This window comes from Octodon degus, unplaced genomic scaffold, assembly GCF_000260255.1.
Source record: "Octodon degus isolate 3935 unplaced genomic scaffold, OctDeg1.0 scaffold00042, whole genome shotgun sequence".
Classification (NCBI taxonomy): Eukaryota; Metazoa; Chordata; class Mammalia; order Rodentia; family Octodontidae; genus Octodon; species Octodon degus.
In genome coordinates, this window is record NW_004524618.1 from 11,587,904 (window position 1) to 11,604,403 (window position 16,500).

A 16,500-nucleotide genomic window follows, 5' to 3' on the forward strand; every position below is an offset into this window, starting at 1 on the left:
AGTGGGTTAGAATTGGGTAGGGATATTGCAATGATGCTGTTTCTACAGCTGTGTATTCGATTTGGTCTCTTATCTCATCCTCCACTCCACTGCTGATGGTTTCAAATAGCTTTGTAAACTGAACATCAATCAAAAAGTACAGATTAATATTAAGAGGGACGCTTCCTCATCTGACACTTTGTAAACCTGGCTTCAGAGGTTGAAGATAAGACACATTGCCTCCTGGCCAGGCTATCCAAGTCTCCCTGAGTGCAATGCACATACAATCTTTTCTCAATATTTAGCAACTGGAGTGTCTGATTTTATCAAATTCAGAAACCCAATGTGGGACTTACTATTCTTTAGTAACAGAAAGGACCCCTTTGGGGTTGTGACTTAATCACTGACAGCTCTGTGATCTGGAGTAAGTGACATTCCTATGTTCTCTGTAAAATGAATACAGTCCTCGCGATCCCTTATAGAATAGATACTATTGACAAGCATATGGCAAGTGATTGGCTCTGTGTGCACACAGAGAAAGAAGGTCAATTTGTATTGAATACATCAATGCCTAATGCACACAGAATGTCCAGTGCAAAAGTAAACTGTAATGGGCCACCGAAATCTATCTTGAAAAAAATATAAAGCTTTTGTTGCCACTGTTGACCTGTTCAATTAGTGAACCTGGAAACCTTATAAGATGTCTTTTAACATTTGCAACAAATTCGAGCTAAATTTGTGAGGGAAGAGCATTCTATGTGAACAGTTTCTCCAACATTTGTGAAAGTTTTAAGTTCATTGAATATTCCTTGGATGCCCTTCCAAGTGACTAATTTTGGTGGCACAATTACTATTTATTTCTGGTGGCGTGAAGCTCTAAACCTAACTCCCTTTCAAAGGTACATCTGTCTCCCTCCTCTTGGTGCCCATCTGTTCTCTTCTTAGTGATGCCTGAGTTCAGATGATGCTGTGTACAAAACTGGACCTGTGGTAATGATGGTGGGGTCTCTCTCTCTCTCTCTCTCTCTCTCTCTCTCTCTCTCTCTCTCTCGCTCTCTCTCGCTCTCTCTTGCTCTCTCTCGCTCTCTCTCGCTCTCTCTCACTCTCTCTCGCTCTGGCTCTGGCTCTCTGGCTCTCTGGCTCTCTGGCTCTCTGTGCAAGTGCTACCTGCTGTCCCAAATGGAAAATTACCAAAAATGACTGGGTATCCTGGACACTTGATGGATTTCCTTCCTCAAATTGCTAGACAGCTGCCTGAGTGAGGGTGATTTTCTTCATGTTAAAACTGCTCCCTGGGGGTAATTTTAGGCACCTAGTGAAGCTGCATTATCTACTTTTGGCCACTAAACAGCCCTTGCTAAGTAGTCACTAACATGCTCACATGACTGTAAAATGGTGCCTCTGATAGGAGTGATGAGCTAAGATCTTTGTGGTGAGGAAGGCAGGGGAAATTTTCCAGGCAGAAATGTTCTCACTGTATCATTCTCTTGAAAATGAACCTTCTCAAAAAATAAAACTTGTAGCTAAGGGATGGTTTGGGGAGCTGCTAATGAGCTTTAAAAATCCCTGCTAAAAAATTCAGGCTTTGTAGCTTTCAAATACGACTTTTGGGTACTGGCACAGGGCTGCTTCCAGCACCCCTGTCAACTTGAGGTAGTGGTGGCGAGTGTAGGACGTTATCTGAGGAGCAGGAATCAGCAAGGATTCATGGGAAGATTGGTGAGTTTAGAATCATGAAAATGTGAGCATTAGTTGGATTTGGCTACTTCCTACTCCTATGGCTGGCTGTAAGCCACTCACTTCTCCCTTGGGCCTCAGTTTTATTGCTTGCGAATCAATGGGGGTGACTGACATATCCTTAAGAAGGATGTCTCCTCCACCTCCTCCACATCCACTTCCACCTCCTCCTCCATCTCCATCTCCACCTCCACCTCCACCTCCACCTCCACCTCCACCTCCACCTCCACCTCCACCTCCACCTCCACCTCCACCTCTTCCACCTCCACCTGCATCATACTCTGCCTTAGAACAATTTCACCTTTGTTCCCAGATTGGCCCAATCTGATATATGTGAACATTAGGTAGGGTAGGCATGGGCAGGGAGCAAGGAGGACTCTGGGAGATGTAGAAGCTGTAAGGAGAGTAGACTGTTCACATCTCAACTTCCTGTGTCACTGACTCATTTAATTTCCCTGTGCCTCTAGGATGGCTCCTGGGATGGCTATGATACTCAGTGACAGTAAGGGACGTAAAATACTTCACACGGTGCCTGGGCTTCGGCGGTGCTTGGTAAATGCTCACTGTGAGCACTAACTTCAGTTTTATGGTGGGATAGCTAGGCGTTCATGAGACAAATTTCCAGTCAGATCATCTCAGCTCCTTTCATGCAGCCTCAGCACCCCCGATAATCTCACACCCCAGAGGCCCGATTCTACGAGTGCTTCTCACAGCACTCGGAGCTTTCTCCCTCACGGCTATTAATGGGAACCTAGGCAATGCTCTCATTTTACTTTTGGAAGGTAAATTGTGGTGCAGACTGTGCCAATTGCTGTAATTCCTCCTTCCAAATCTTGTATCATATTTACATTCAAGGCTAACATCTTTAGACTTTTGCCACTTCTTTTTTATTTTTCTAAGTCCGCACAATTCAGTGGTTTCTACTACATCTTTTTTTTTTTTTTTAAACCGGGGATTGAACTCAGGCCTTTGTACTTGCCAAGCAAGCGCTTATTCTACTGAGCCATCTCCCTAGCCCTCTATTACATCTTGATACCCACGCAAACATTGCCACCACCCAGACCATGTTCATGACCCGAAAGGAAACCCCACCACCTTAGCCGTCTTTCTTCCTCCCCCCTCCCAGTCTCTGGCAATCACTCATCTACTTTCTATTTGTATTTCATGTAAAAGAAATCACATGTGAGGTTGCTGTTTGTGTTTGGCATTTTTCCACATAATACAACGTTCTCATGGTTGATTTATGCTATCGCATATATCAGCACTCCATTTTTAAAAAAAAATTAATTTTTCCCCATAATTTTATTGAGAGACAAATAGCAATGAGACAGTCTCAAATCAAATTGGTAGTGAATTGCCACATTTAAAAAATGGTAAACATTTAAAACTGAGGGAAGGGTAGTTTGCATTTTGGGAGACTGAGTGGCTTTCTGCCTGTGTGATCCTGCATTGGTCTGATGCAGTTCTTCCTTCGTATCTGGTTAAGATAGGGAACAGGAGGAGGAGAGGAAAATGCGCAGCTCCTAGGGCTTGTCAGTGTACTGAGGCTCTTGTCCTATATCTGGCCCGGTAGAAAGAGTCCCTACTGACACATCTGACCAAGTCACTGGGCAGGCGAAGCTGCTGTGACCCATCTGCTTGGGCATCATTTAGGGAGCATCCCGAGGACAGCGCTCAGTGAGTTGGGGCGTTTTCATTCCAAGGCACAGGCTTCACCACAGGAAGACAGACTCAGTCACCAAGCCAGGGGAAGGGGACCCAGACTTCCTCCTGCTCACAGCAAGCCAGGGCCTAAGGGCTAAGACATTCCCCATGGTGGCACCAACTGATAGGACATACACTCGAAAGCCAAGGGAGCTGTCTGCTAGCTAGGTGAGACCAGGATTTTCTGAGCCAAGAACCTGCACTGGGGGTGCCATTCTATGGTGAGAAAGTGCAGAGAAGCACAGGGAGGGCTGGGCTGCTGAATCCTGGGGTCACTAAGACGCTTCTACAGAGACGCTTTCCTCCGGATTTTTGTTGGTTCAGTGGAAAGCACAGAGCAGGCCCTGAGTTGTGACAAAAGCTATTCCCAACCAAAGGTGTGTTTGCCCACCTGCTCAGCCTTAGTGACCTTATTCCTGCCCTTTTCAATCCCTTAAATTCCAGAGTACCTTATGACTGACATCATTAAGCTAATCAGATTAAAACACCACATGGATAGGCAAGGACAAAGTTCTTGATATTTTTTTCCCTAGAATTTGTATAATTTTGATTCATTGACCATGTAGCTTCTCCGCCCTCCCCCTATAATTCTAAATAAATGTACTTTAGTATAATTCCATGGTAGTTGTGGATACTTGTGACATGCACTTGATTGGAGGGGGTCAATTTTTAGTTTTGGTTCAGTGATAATACCCTGGGCCCCACTATCTGTCCTCCACCTGTTCCTTTGCCAATCCCAACCAGCTATTTTCTAACCGTGTACCTAGCAGATAACTTTCTATTCCATTAGCACGTGTTTATTACCTGTTTATACAAGGGATTGCTCAGGTGCTGAAAATGTAAGAGGAAAGAGAATACTAAAGAACTCTTTCCTTCTGCTGTGGGGTTTGCAGGGGAAACCTGCTGTGGGGCTTTCTTATATGAAAAACCCAATAAAGCGCAAAGGAAAAGATAGATATAGGAAGGGGACACCAGTTTTTCTCAAATGGGAAGGGGATCAAGAGGAGGAAGAAGTGAAAAAGCACATGGAGGAGATAAAATTCACCATGTGGTATGTACATGCACCAGTCCCCATGAAGAATGTAATCATTATGTACTGCAAACAGACTAATTAAAAGTAAAAATTGAAAAACTCCATTAGGTTCTTTTAAATTAGTACCGTTAATTACTAGCGTGAAATTACTACTGTTAATTAGTAGTGTTAACAATACTTTTAAATTAGTACTGTTAATTTTCACTCTAGAGAGCTTTCACATCTATAATTATATTTTTTTATATATTTGAAATATTTAATATTATAAAAGATACTTTAAATTTTTATTTTCCAAGCTATTATATAGGTACTTGACTTTTGTTATTAACCTTCAGCTCAGCAGTCTTAATAAATGCACTTAATAATAATAGCTTGTATATTGTTTTAAATTTTTATGTACATAATCAGAATATGTAGTAGTAAATTTCTTCTAACTTTCTAATCTTTGTGCCTTTATTTTCTTCTCATATTTTGTAGTATTGCTAGGAGCCTATCCTGGAGTGTAAAAACCACAATCATTGTGGACACCTTTTTCTTATTGTTAATGTCAGAGAAAAATTCTTTTGTATTTCCCCATTAACTATGATGTTGACTACAGATTTTTTGTAGATATCATTTATTTATTTATATATATTTGCTATACAGGGTCTCACTGCGCAGCTTGGACTCATAGTGATCCTCCTGTTTTCAGCCTCCCCAGCACTGGGGTTACAGGCGGGGCTGGCTAAGCCTCCCCAGGGGCCTGGCCGGCACAGCAGTGGTGCTGGGGGTCCATTCCAGTCCCTGCAATTGCCTAAGCAGGCGCTTAGCCTGCTGAGCTATCTTGTGGCCATTGTAGATATCATTTAAAAGATTAAACATTTTTCTTCCTGTTCCTATTTACTGAAATCCTTTATCCTTCATGATGAATAGATTTTTGGTTTTCATCAAGTGCCTTTTTTGCCTCTTGAGAATTATATGACTTTTCTCCTTTACTCTGCTGATGTGATGATTTATGTTGATTGATATTCAAGTATTAAAGTAATCTCATATTCCTGTGATGAGTGCCTCACATTGTATTACAACATACTATTATATATTGCTGCATTCAATTTGCTCTTTTTTCTTTTTAAAGAATTTTTATGCCTGTACTTATGAGAGACATCTGCATATAATTTTTCTGTTAACGTAATGCCTTAGGTTCAATAATCAGACTTTCTCTGATCTCAGAAAATGACTTAGGAAGAATCCTCTGTTTTTTGAGAGTTTGCACATAATTGTTTCTTTTGTGAATGTTTGGATTTGCATTATTTTCTTACTACAAGATCCTAGAATTTCCATACTGTAAGAGATACTGCTTTATCCAACCTCCAGTTTACTGCTGAAAAATTGTTTTCTCATTGCTAATGAGATGCTTAAAAATACTTTTACCTTTGATGAGCCTGCATCCATGCAGCGACCTACAAGGGCATCCTGGTGGCTAGTCAGCATGGGGTGGGAATCTTCCACACTCTCTCCTAGGAACTTTTTTTTAAAATTAATTTTATTGAGAAACAAATAGCAATGAGACAGTTTCTAAACAGGTTAGTAGGACAGTTACAATAATTAATACATTGCATATTGTTGTCTTCATAGTAGTTCTTAATAGTACAAGATGTAGATGTGATATCCTGTCTAAATACTATTAGTACAAATCTTTCTTCTCATTGCATTGAGAAAGTAGCTGTATATCTATCCTAACTATTTTGTATCTACAGGTACAAAATGGTCCTTCATTTATATCCCCTTTTATTGTTTAGTTTTGTCAGAGGTGGGTATTCCATTGCCCTTTAAATATTGTAGGTGCATGAATTCAGCAAAATATTCCAATATAGTCCAGTAGTCCATGATAGTAGTGGGTTATCCATAGGACTGGCAGTGTCAGAAGTTGTTGACTTAAGCCTTTTATAGCTCAGGATATTAATATGGCTTTACCTTTTATACTTTGTTTTTATACTTTTCTGCTGGATGGTTAAGATCAAGATAAAGCAAGACCTATATAACAAGAAATGTAACTTTTGTATCTGACAAGGTCACCTAGAGAGAAAACATTCTGTCAGGCTTTCACAGAGAGCAAACTGGTCAAGCAATGGCCGTGACTCATCCGCATGGCTGACACTGACAAAGGATCTACAAACTGCAGTACAGGGTTTCAGGGGAAATCTTGAGGGGATTTGACTCCTGGGAGCTTTTTTCTTTTGAGTTTTGCAAGTGCCAACCCTCCCCCATCAGCATTTGTGTCCCTGTAAACTCCTCGCCTAGCCCAGTGTCATAAAATCTCCACTTCCGTCTCCACCTGGAGGCTCTCCTGTTTACCTTTGGCCCTGCCCTTCACACTCCAGGCAGTCAAAGATTTCTTTGCTTTCACCCACTTCTTTCTCAGGCCCAGGACGGAACCTTTTTGTGTCTGCAACACTGGGGATCAGATCCAAGGCCTGTGCCAAAGAAGTGCTCTCCCACTGGGTCAGATTACCAGCCCTGTTCTTGCTTTAAGTCCGCTTTGTGTTTAGCGCTGAGGTTAGTTTTTGCTAATGGACACCAGGTACGCTTATTTAAAGCAGTTCTATTAGGTTTTTTTTTTTTAAGTTTTTGAAAGAGAATGCAAAATAGTAAAAAAAAAAAAAATAGAAATGCTAGAGAGACTTTGTAACATTTTTTCCCCTCTACCAATGTCTAATTTGAAGTTCATCAATTTTATTGGTCTGGAAATGTAAACATCGAGGAGTTGTTATGTAATTCAAGCTTGGGAGCTGAAAGTCCCTCCCACGATGGCTCAGCCCCATGTCACATGTTGTTTATCCCTATTGCCTAAGATATGCTTTTGTTCTGACCCAAGTGAACTATTTGTTCTTTCTTGTATTCATTCCTTTCCTTCTAGGCCTCATTTATTGTGTATAGATGACCTTTTCCTCCCTGATACAAGGTCTGGGTTTACATTTTAGTCCTTCAAATTCCAGCTCAAATGATACTACTCTCCATCCTTGATCTATCAAGGAGGAATAACCTCTCCCTTTGGAAACCTTTCACTCTCTTCCCTTCTAGGGCTCTTTCCTGTCACTCTCTCTCTCTCTGTGCCTTTCCTCTTCTGTCCTTTCTTTCTCCCCTCTCCTTCCTTTGTGTGTGCTTAATCTGTTTTCTCAACTGTAATACACCTGATGGCAGATTTGTGCATATTGACTTTTAGTAAATTACAAAACATAGAATAATGTATTATGCGTATTCTATGCTCAAGATGTATCTATTGAATAATGAATGGTTCAGAATCAGAATAATATAACATTAATTTTCCACTTTTCTAGATTTTTAAAACAAATCTAAGTAAGTATAGTAACTCAGAGTCCATCAGTGGATAGGATTCCAACAGCCACCTGACAGGTAAGACTAGTGGTCATAACGAGGGTTTGTTTTTCCTCAATTTCTTCCTAGAAGTTCCTTCTCATCTGCTGGCCTGCACTGAACTGTCTCTCTTTGGAATACCCATGCATGGTGACTTTATTACCGAACTTATAAGTAGTCACGTAGGGTGGGCTTGGGTGATGGATGTGCTTCTTGTGCCCTCAGCTGAGTTCAATGTTCCTTGTGGGCTTTGATGCCAACAGCTGGTATTCGGTGTTCCAGGCAGTGTGCTTCTTACTTTTGGAAAAACAGACTCTTCAACTGTACAAAGAATTAATTCAATGGATTTAGAAATGAGCAAATAGATCCTTGAAAACTTTTATTACTTTTCTTGAGTCACACAGCTGATGATTTTGGAAGCTGGGATTTGAGGACAGCTCTCCTTAGAGCTCAAGGTGCCTGGCCTTTGTAAAGGGGCTGCTGCCCAACCTGCAGGGACCTGGGGGATCCACTGGCATGAGGATTCTCACCTCATGGGCATGATTTTCTCCAGCTTTTTTCTGACCCCCTTCTTGCCCCAGCACACTTCAGAGAATATTCTTGGTGGCTTCTACTTTCTCTTCCTCCGAAGGCCCCAGGTGAGTGTGAGTTCTGTCTCTGCACTGAGCAGAGCCCTCCAAATAGACTTACAGGGATTTGCAATTGGTTACCAGGGAGTTAAATGATTGATGAGCTCATAAACTCATTGAAGGACAGGGAGAGAGGAAAAGAAGGGATGGTGAGAGGGGAAATAAGAAGGGTGGCTGAGAAAAAGAGGAGGGGTACAACATGGAAGAAAAGGGAGAGCAAGGGGTGCAGGATGGAGGTAGGAAGGCAATATGGTAGGTTCAGAATGGCAGTTTATAAAGGAATTTATCTAGGTCTGACCCTAAGTATTCTTCATTGAGAGAAAGTAATGACATAAAACAGAATCCTGAAAAAAAAAAAAGTACAATCTTGTTCCTGCCTATTTCAGAGTCAACAGAGAGTGAGGTTCACCTGCTCTACCCCTTATTTAAATAGCAGAGATTGAGGTCTAGGAAAGGAAATGTGGCTGCTTTGGTCAGTCTCTTGGTCAGTGCAAAGCAGGGAACTCACCATTGTGCTCCAGTTTTCACCTGGACACAAGAGGACAGTCTGAGAGTGAACTAGGCAGTGTGAGAAGTTCAAAGCAAACCTTCCAAAGGCCTGATCCTTTAGTTGACTTCCTCTTTGGAGAATGAAAAACAGAATCAGTTGTTTGCAGAAGGGACGGGCTTTCTCAGTGGATGTGGGAAGGGGTCCCTTGGGAGCCGCCTCTGATGCTCTGTGAGAATGTGTGGGCTGCCTTGCCCTTGGCGTCTGTTTCCAGGGAGGAAGTCTGTGTTTCTGTTCCATCGCAGGGCCACACAAGAGATAGGCAGTCTGATCACCAGGGAAAATGTTAGCAAGAAGGTCCCAGGCTCAGAAGAAATAAGCCCTGTCTTTCGGCCGGTCACCTAAAGAATTGCTCCCTTAGTGCGAATCGCTCACCGAGGCCTGTGCCTGGTCCTTCCACACTGTAGTCTCATGTTTGTCATCTTGAATAGTGAAAAGACTATAGGAAACACTTCGTTTTGGTTCTGCTATGAACTGACAGTGTCGGAGGCGAATTAAAAACTTGGAGGAGTGGGAGCCCTTTGTAAGTATACGCTGCAAGAAAATGTGAACGTGATGATCATACGAAAGACCTTCAAGCCAACACGGTAACTTCCGTGGAAGAAGCGGAGTAGACACGTGACTGCCAAGGAGAGAGATCAATGAAAAATCTCTGTGTATTCAAAAAGAGATTGTTCATTTATTTAGAAAATACATGCTGGTGGACACTGCATCACTATATTAGTCCCAATAAATGGATTTTAAAGTGAGGGCTAATAAGTTTATCTTAAAATGTCAATATTTGCAACAGACTGAAAAATTCATTTTGCGTCATTATTTAAAATTATGATGACAAATTTTTGAAGTCAACTTAAATTAGTGAAGTTCTTTTGCTTATGGATCTTTAGAATTTTGAAACAGTTCTGAACCCTCACCTGGACAAAATTGGAATAATTTTTGCAGTAAGAGGAGTTAAATCTGGAACTTTCATACTGAACCGCATACCCATCACCCTTTTATTTTATTTTATTATTTACTTATTATTTATTTTGGAATGTGGTCTCATTCAGTTTCTAAGTTTAGAAACTAGGCTGGGCTCATGCTTGTGGGCCTCCAGTGTTAGCCTCACACGTCTTCAGACACCAGGTCTGGCTGAGACTGAGGAGCTCAGTGTGAGGAGAGGGTGCAGGGCAGACAGCCGGGAGCACGTGCTATTGCTCAGAGGCCCGCGTGGAAGGCCTCATACCATTTCTGCTCTGTGGGCCTTTGGTTCTGCATCTGCTTCCAGTGTAGTCATCTAACTCAAGCACAATGCAGTGTGTATTCCAAAAAACCTGAGCCTTTAAAGAAAAAAAAAAAAACATCTTGGCTCAATGTGCATAAGAACTTCTAACTCTGAGAGAAACAGTTGTTATAAACAGCAATATAACATTGCTGTTCATTTTTAAAAAGCAAAAGCAAGGGAAAAACATTCATGTGTTTGCAGTTGCATTTATGTATGTATAATTATATCTCGAGATACCATTATCAGTTCTAGTTTTCTCTGACTGGCTTTTGTTTTTTTCTTGTTAAACTAAACTACTGTAAAATTAATTTTGATGTACATTTTATGAGTGTTAAAACATGCATAGATTCATCTACTGCAGTAATCAAGACCCAGAACAGTTCTATCCCCTTCCCAGAATTCCCTGTGCTGCCCCCTTGTAGACATTCTCTTTTACCAATCCTTATTCTCTCTTTCCTCCCCGCTTCTTCCCCTACCTTCTCTTTTGCTCCCTGACCCACAGCCCTAAATGTTTGCTTTTCCTACATGTCACATAAGTACAATTATGCAGTATATCACCTTTCTGAATTGCCTTTTCACTCAACAGAGGGATTTATTCACCCATGCTGTATTTCTGTTGTTTCTTTTTAATACTGAGGAATATTCATTTTACAAATGTAGTAGAGTTCACCTATTCACCCACTGAGAGACATTTGCCTTGTTTCCAGGTTTTGACAACTATGTAACCATGTATGAACAGGTGTTTTTGTGTGTGAGCATAAATATTTATCTAGGAGAAATCCTTGTGGCCAGGATTCCCTGTTCTGTAGTAAGTGTGTGTTAACTTTACAAGAAACTGCCAAGTGGTGTGTCAGAGCAGCCGTGCACTTTTTAGTAGAGCAGCGTATGAGAGATTCAGTTGTTCCACCTTCTGTTCATAACTTGGTGTTGGTTTAAATTTTTAAAACCTTTAATCTCTCTCAGAGGTGATTTAACTGTGAGGTTTTTCTCTTTTCCTCAGAAGTGAATGATATGGAGCATCTTATCACGTGCCTGCTTGCCATACCCATATCTCTGGTGAAGTGTCTATTCAAATTGTTTCTCCATTTTTCAAATGAGGTTGTGGTTTTCATATTGTTGAATTATGGGCTCTTTATGTGCCCTAGATATAGATCTTTTGTCTGATGGGTGACTTCCAAATGTGTTCTTCCAGTCTGCGGCTTATCTTTGTATTTTCTCAACAGCGTCTTTTATAGATTAACTATTAAATGTGATGGAGTCCAATCTATCAACTTTAACTTGTAGGGATTGTGTTTTTGGTGCCATGTAACAACTCTTTGCCTTACTCAAGGTTATGAAGATTTCCTTCTGTTTTCTTCTAAAGGTTTTAGATGCATTGAAGATGATTTTTGTGTCAGGTGTAAATGATAAGCTAAGGTTCACTTTTTGCTTAGAGATGTCCAATCATCTCAACACCACACTTTTAAAGTGTTGGCTTTCTTCCCTTGAATAGTCTTTGCACTCTTGTGAAGAACCAAGTATCAAACTGGGGAGATAGCTTGGCGGTCTGACACCTGCATGGCAAGTGCAAGGACCCAAATTCAATCTCTGGTGCTACATGCTGTGCCAGCCTGGCCCCGAAACCTGGCGTGATGGTGCACACCTCTAACCCCAGGGCTGGGCAGGCTGAGACAGAAGGATCACTATGAGTCAGAGCCGTGTAGCCAGACCCTGTACCAAACAAACTAATAAGCAAGAACCATGTGTTTTTGTAGACTATTTCTGGGTGGTCTTTTCTATCTTATCCATTCCTCCACAGAGGACTGTACCGAGTTCGAACTGAATTGAGACTAAGACCAAAACAGATTGAAATTTGGTGAGCCTTTATTAGCTGGTCCAGGATCTGGCCAGCCTCACTTTACGCAGGGAGGCATGCTAACCTGCTGCCCCGAGTAGAGTTGAGCTCACTCCTTTATAGCAAGCCTTGTTGATACAACTGCAAGCTGTTTACAACTAGGAGGTTTTCACAGTTTTTAGCGATAACTTGCCCCAGATGGGGCCTGTTAAGCACAAGGTACGATTAGGGTGGAGACACCTCAGCTGTGTACGACACTAGCAGGCTGAAGGATCTGCACATGAGCCAAGAAGTGACGCTCAAAGATCTAGAGGTTCCTGCCATCTTATTCCAGTAGAAAAATAACAAAAGTCATGTTGATTTTAACCCATCACAAGGACTGCTCTGCTCTGCTGTGGCTGTGCTGGAGGCCTGGGAATCAGCTTGCATGTCCTCATCTTGTTCATCCTCACCAAGAGAGCTTATTCTAGATGTTTTTCCTTGACATAGAAAAGAGGACTCAGCTTGCCTATATCTACAAACAATTCTTCTAGTATTTTAGTCGGAATTGCATATGTTTGCACATATATTTAGAAAGAATTGACTATTATGTGACTGTGCTAATCTTTGATTTTGGTAGATAGCTCCTTTCAGGTTTCCTTTCATTAGCATTTTGTAGATTTCAGAATACAGACTCTGTATGTTTTCATAATTTATAATTAAAAGTTTTATTTTTGAACTATTACAATCTTGCAAAATATTGGTTATGTTTATTTTACTGGAATTTAAAATCCCTACTTCTACCTGTCCCTTTCTAGTACACAGAAAGGCAATTGCTATCTGCTAATTTCTTGGGTTTTACATCTTGCTGGACTCATTTATTAATTCCAGGCCATTTTACAGAGTTTCCTCAATTTTTTTTTTCCAGAATTGGGAATTAAACTCAGGCCTGTGCGCTTGCCTGGCAAGTGCTTATTCTACTGAGATATCTCCCCGGAACTCTTTGAAATTTTTATACTTGGAAAGTTTTATAATCTGTAAATAGGGACACTATTTCTTCCTTTTGAACCTTGTCTTTTCCTTTTTTTTTTCTTCTCCCGCTGGCTAGGACTTCCAGCTTCATTTTGAACAGGTAAAGTGTGAATCAGCCCACTCCCTGGTCACAGAGGAGAAAGCACTCAGCCTCTCACTATGTAGTGTGATGCCAGACATATGTCCTTATAGATGCCTGTCATGAGGCTAAGGACATTTTCCTCTGTTTCTAGTTTGCTGAGAATTTTAATCTCAAATCCGGAATTTTTTTTCAGCGCTATTTTGGGTCTATTACTCAAGAATAATCATGTGGCTTTGCATCTTTGTTAATCCAGTGCATTACATATTTTAATTTCGAAATTTAAAAGGAGACACACGTCTTTGAATAAACTCAGCATTCATGATTGTGGTGTATTTTGCCTTTAATAGATTTCTGGATTCAATTCACTGAATTTTGGGGAGAATTTTTGCATCTCTGCTCATGAGTTGTATTGGCCTATAGCTGTATGCATATTTTGTAATATGTCTCTCTGGCTTCAGTATCAGAGTAATGGGCTATAATAAAATGTGCTAGGAATCACTTCTTTTTTTTCTGATAATTTTATTCAGAAACAAATAGCAATGAGACAGTTTCAAACCAAATTGGTAGGACAGTTTCAATAATTAACACATTGCATACATTCTTCCTATTGGTTAATTGCTGTACAAGATGCAGACATGATATCCTATTTACAAACACTATTAGAACAAATCACTCTATTCATTTAGGGATCACTTCTTTCCCTTAATTTTCTGTATGAGATTATATAGAATAGATGTTAATGCTTCCCATATAAGTCAGAGTTTACTAGAGAGACAGCTATAACAGAAGATGTACAAACAGGGGTCCAGGGAAATAGCTCAGTAGAATAAACACTGGCCTGGCAAGCATAAGGGCCTGAGTTCAATCCTTGGTTCTGCAAAAAAAAAAAAAAGATGTACAAACATATAAGAAATTAGAAGATGGGCTTACAATAGTCACAGAGTTGGAAGAGATGAGTACAGAGGCATGTGCACCTGGAGGTTGAAGGTCCAGCCCAATGTCTGGAATGCCCTGCAGTGTTCTGTGCAAGCCCCTCTAAGGAGGCCAGTAGGTCTGTGACAGAAGACTGAAGAGTCTAGCCAGAAAGCTGAAGAACGAGTCTACATTGAAAGACTGAAGAGTCCAGGGCGGAAGCCAGACAGTCTGTGTCAGAAGCCAGGAGACGATATCTCTGCTAAAGGTGAAGACTGAGCCCCTCAGAAGACCCAGCAATTGGCCCTTCCTCATTTCCCTTTTATTATCTGCTGACCACTGCCCTTAGGGGATCCTTTATGTTGCTACCAGCTTTGTACCCTCTTCTTGAATAGGCTGAGGATGTTTACAAAGTCAGGTCCTTGGCTCCAAGCTGAATCACTTAAACTTCTAAACTTCACAAGCTGAAGCAATGCACACCATCCTCCAATGGTAAATGCCTGTCTTCTACACTCCAGGCCAGAACTGCTGAATTATTCAGTTAAGCTCCTGACTTTTCAAGTTGACATGATGTATAAAGCATTACACTTCCTTAAGGGTTTAGTATAATTTACCATTGAGACCATTTTGCATTTTTTAAGTGTTTTTAACTATGAATTAGATTTATTTAATACCTAGAGGGCAATCTAGGTTATATTTTTCTTCACTTGGGTGATGTTAGTAAGTTTGTGGTTTTAAAGAATGGCTATTTCATTCATGGTCTGAAAGGCAAATTCATATAACTGTATGTAATATTCCCTTGTTATCACTCCAATGTCTGTGATGTCAGTTCTGATAACACGCTTTCATATCATATGATGGTAATTTGTATCTTCTGTCTTTTGTTGCTATGACTAGAAGCTTATTCAATTTTATTTATCTTTTCAAAATACAGATTTTTCTTTTTTTACTTTATTGATTTCTACTATCTGCATTATCTTTTCTCCTTCTGTTTTGCTCAATTTGTTCTTTTCTTTTAAGATGAAAGCATTATTAGTAATCTAATCCTTCTTCTTCCTAACATGAATATTTGATAGCACAAATATTCTCCAAATACTGTTTGACTTGTATTCCACAGATTTTAATTTATTTTCCTTCAGCTCAGAATATTTTCAAAAGTTTTCTTTGAGACTTCCTCTTTGAGTCACAGACTATTTAATAGTGTGTTGTTTAATTTCAATATTGGGGATTTTTCAGATAGCATTTTGTTTTTGATGTCTTACTTCCATTAGGACTGGAAAATATACTTTGTATGATTTGAATTGTTTTAAGTTTATTGTAATTTTTTAAAGATCACAGTACCCAACATTTCTGGGTGAATCTTCCATATGCACTTGAAAAGACTATTCTGTTGTTGATGGGTAGATTCTTTACAAACCTCAATTCCATCCAGATGGTTGATAGTGTTGTTCAGTTCTGTATCCTTGATAGTATTCTTTCCGCTTGTTCTATTGTTCCCTGAGAGAGATGTTAAAGTTTCTAGCTCTATCCATGAGGATACGGCTTTCCAAGCACTGGGGTAAGTGCATGGCACACACCATGTAAGGGAGGAGAGGCTTAGCTTTGGCTTAGCATTTGATGTCTTTGTCCATGGCTGCCTAGTTTCCAGACAAAACTGTCACCCTGGAAGGGTGTGCATGTACCCAAGGCTGCTTAGTGCATGGCCTCTGAGAAGCAGAGCACAGGGCAGATAAGTTGCGTGGAGATTCTGCCTTTCATGGCCAGGGCCCTGCTGTTCACCCTCTGCACCTGGGCCCAGCGCCTCACAGTGCACACAGCTGTGAACTTCCCCAGACTAGCCCACTGGAGAGCACAGTGTCCTGTGACGGTCACCTGGCTGCAGGTTTGCTAATCTAGTCAAGCTGATGGTTAAGATTAACTGGCATAGAGGTGTGCCCTTTCTCTCCCTTTTGCTTAGTAGTTTTTGATCCTTTCTTTGAAGTTTGATCTTATGTGCATACTTATTTAGGATTGTTATGTCTTCTAGGTTAATTGAACTGTTTTTTATTTTATTTTACTGAGAAACAAATAGCAATGAGACAGTTTCAAAATTGATCAATAGGACAGTTTCAACAATTAATACATTGTTCACTGTTATCTTCTTAGTGGCTATCCATAGTACAAGATGCAGAGAGGACATCCCATTCAAATATTATTAGTACAAGGAGATTATGGGGCCAAAGAGTAAAGTGATCGATGATGTAGAGTGTGCCTAAGGAGAGTCACATGGAGAGAAAACACTCTCTCAGGCTTTCACAGAGAGCACATTGGTCAAGCAATGGCCCTGACTCATCCACATGGCTGACACTGACAAAGGTTCTACAATCTGAGGTACAGAATCTCAGGATAAATCCTGAGGGGATTTCACTGACCTT

The 16,500-nt window shown here is 40.7% G+C and overlaps 1 protein-coding gene across 1 annotated transcript in view; it reads right to left on the bottom strand.

Annotated features, from left to right (window-relative positions):
- Positions 1-1,557: 1,557 nt before the first annotated feature.
- Positions 1,558-16,500, bottom strand: part of LOC101588597 (A disintegrin and metalloproteinase with thrombospondin motifs 3-like) — a 123,759-nt gene continuing 108,816 nt past the window's right edge. Inside the window, 1 exon segment of the mRNA XM_012514794.1 lies at positions 1,558-1,659. Within this exon segment, the coding sequence (XP_012370248.1) occupies positions 1,558-1,659 (102 nt within the window).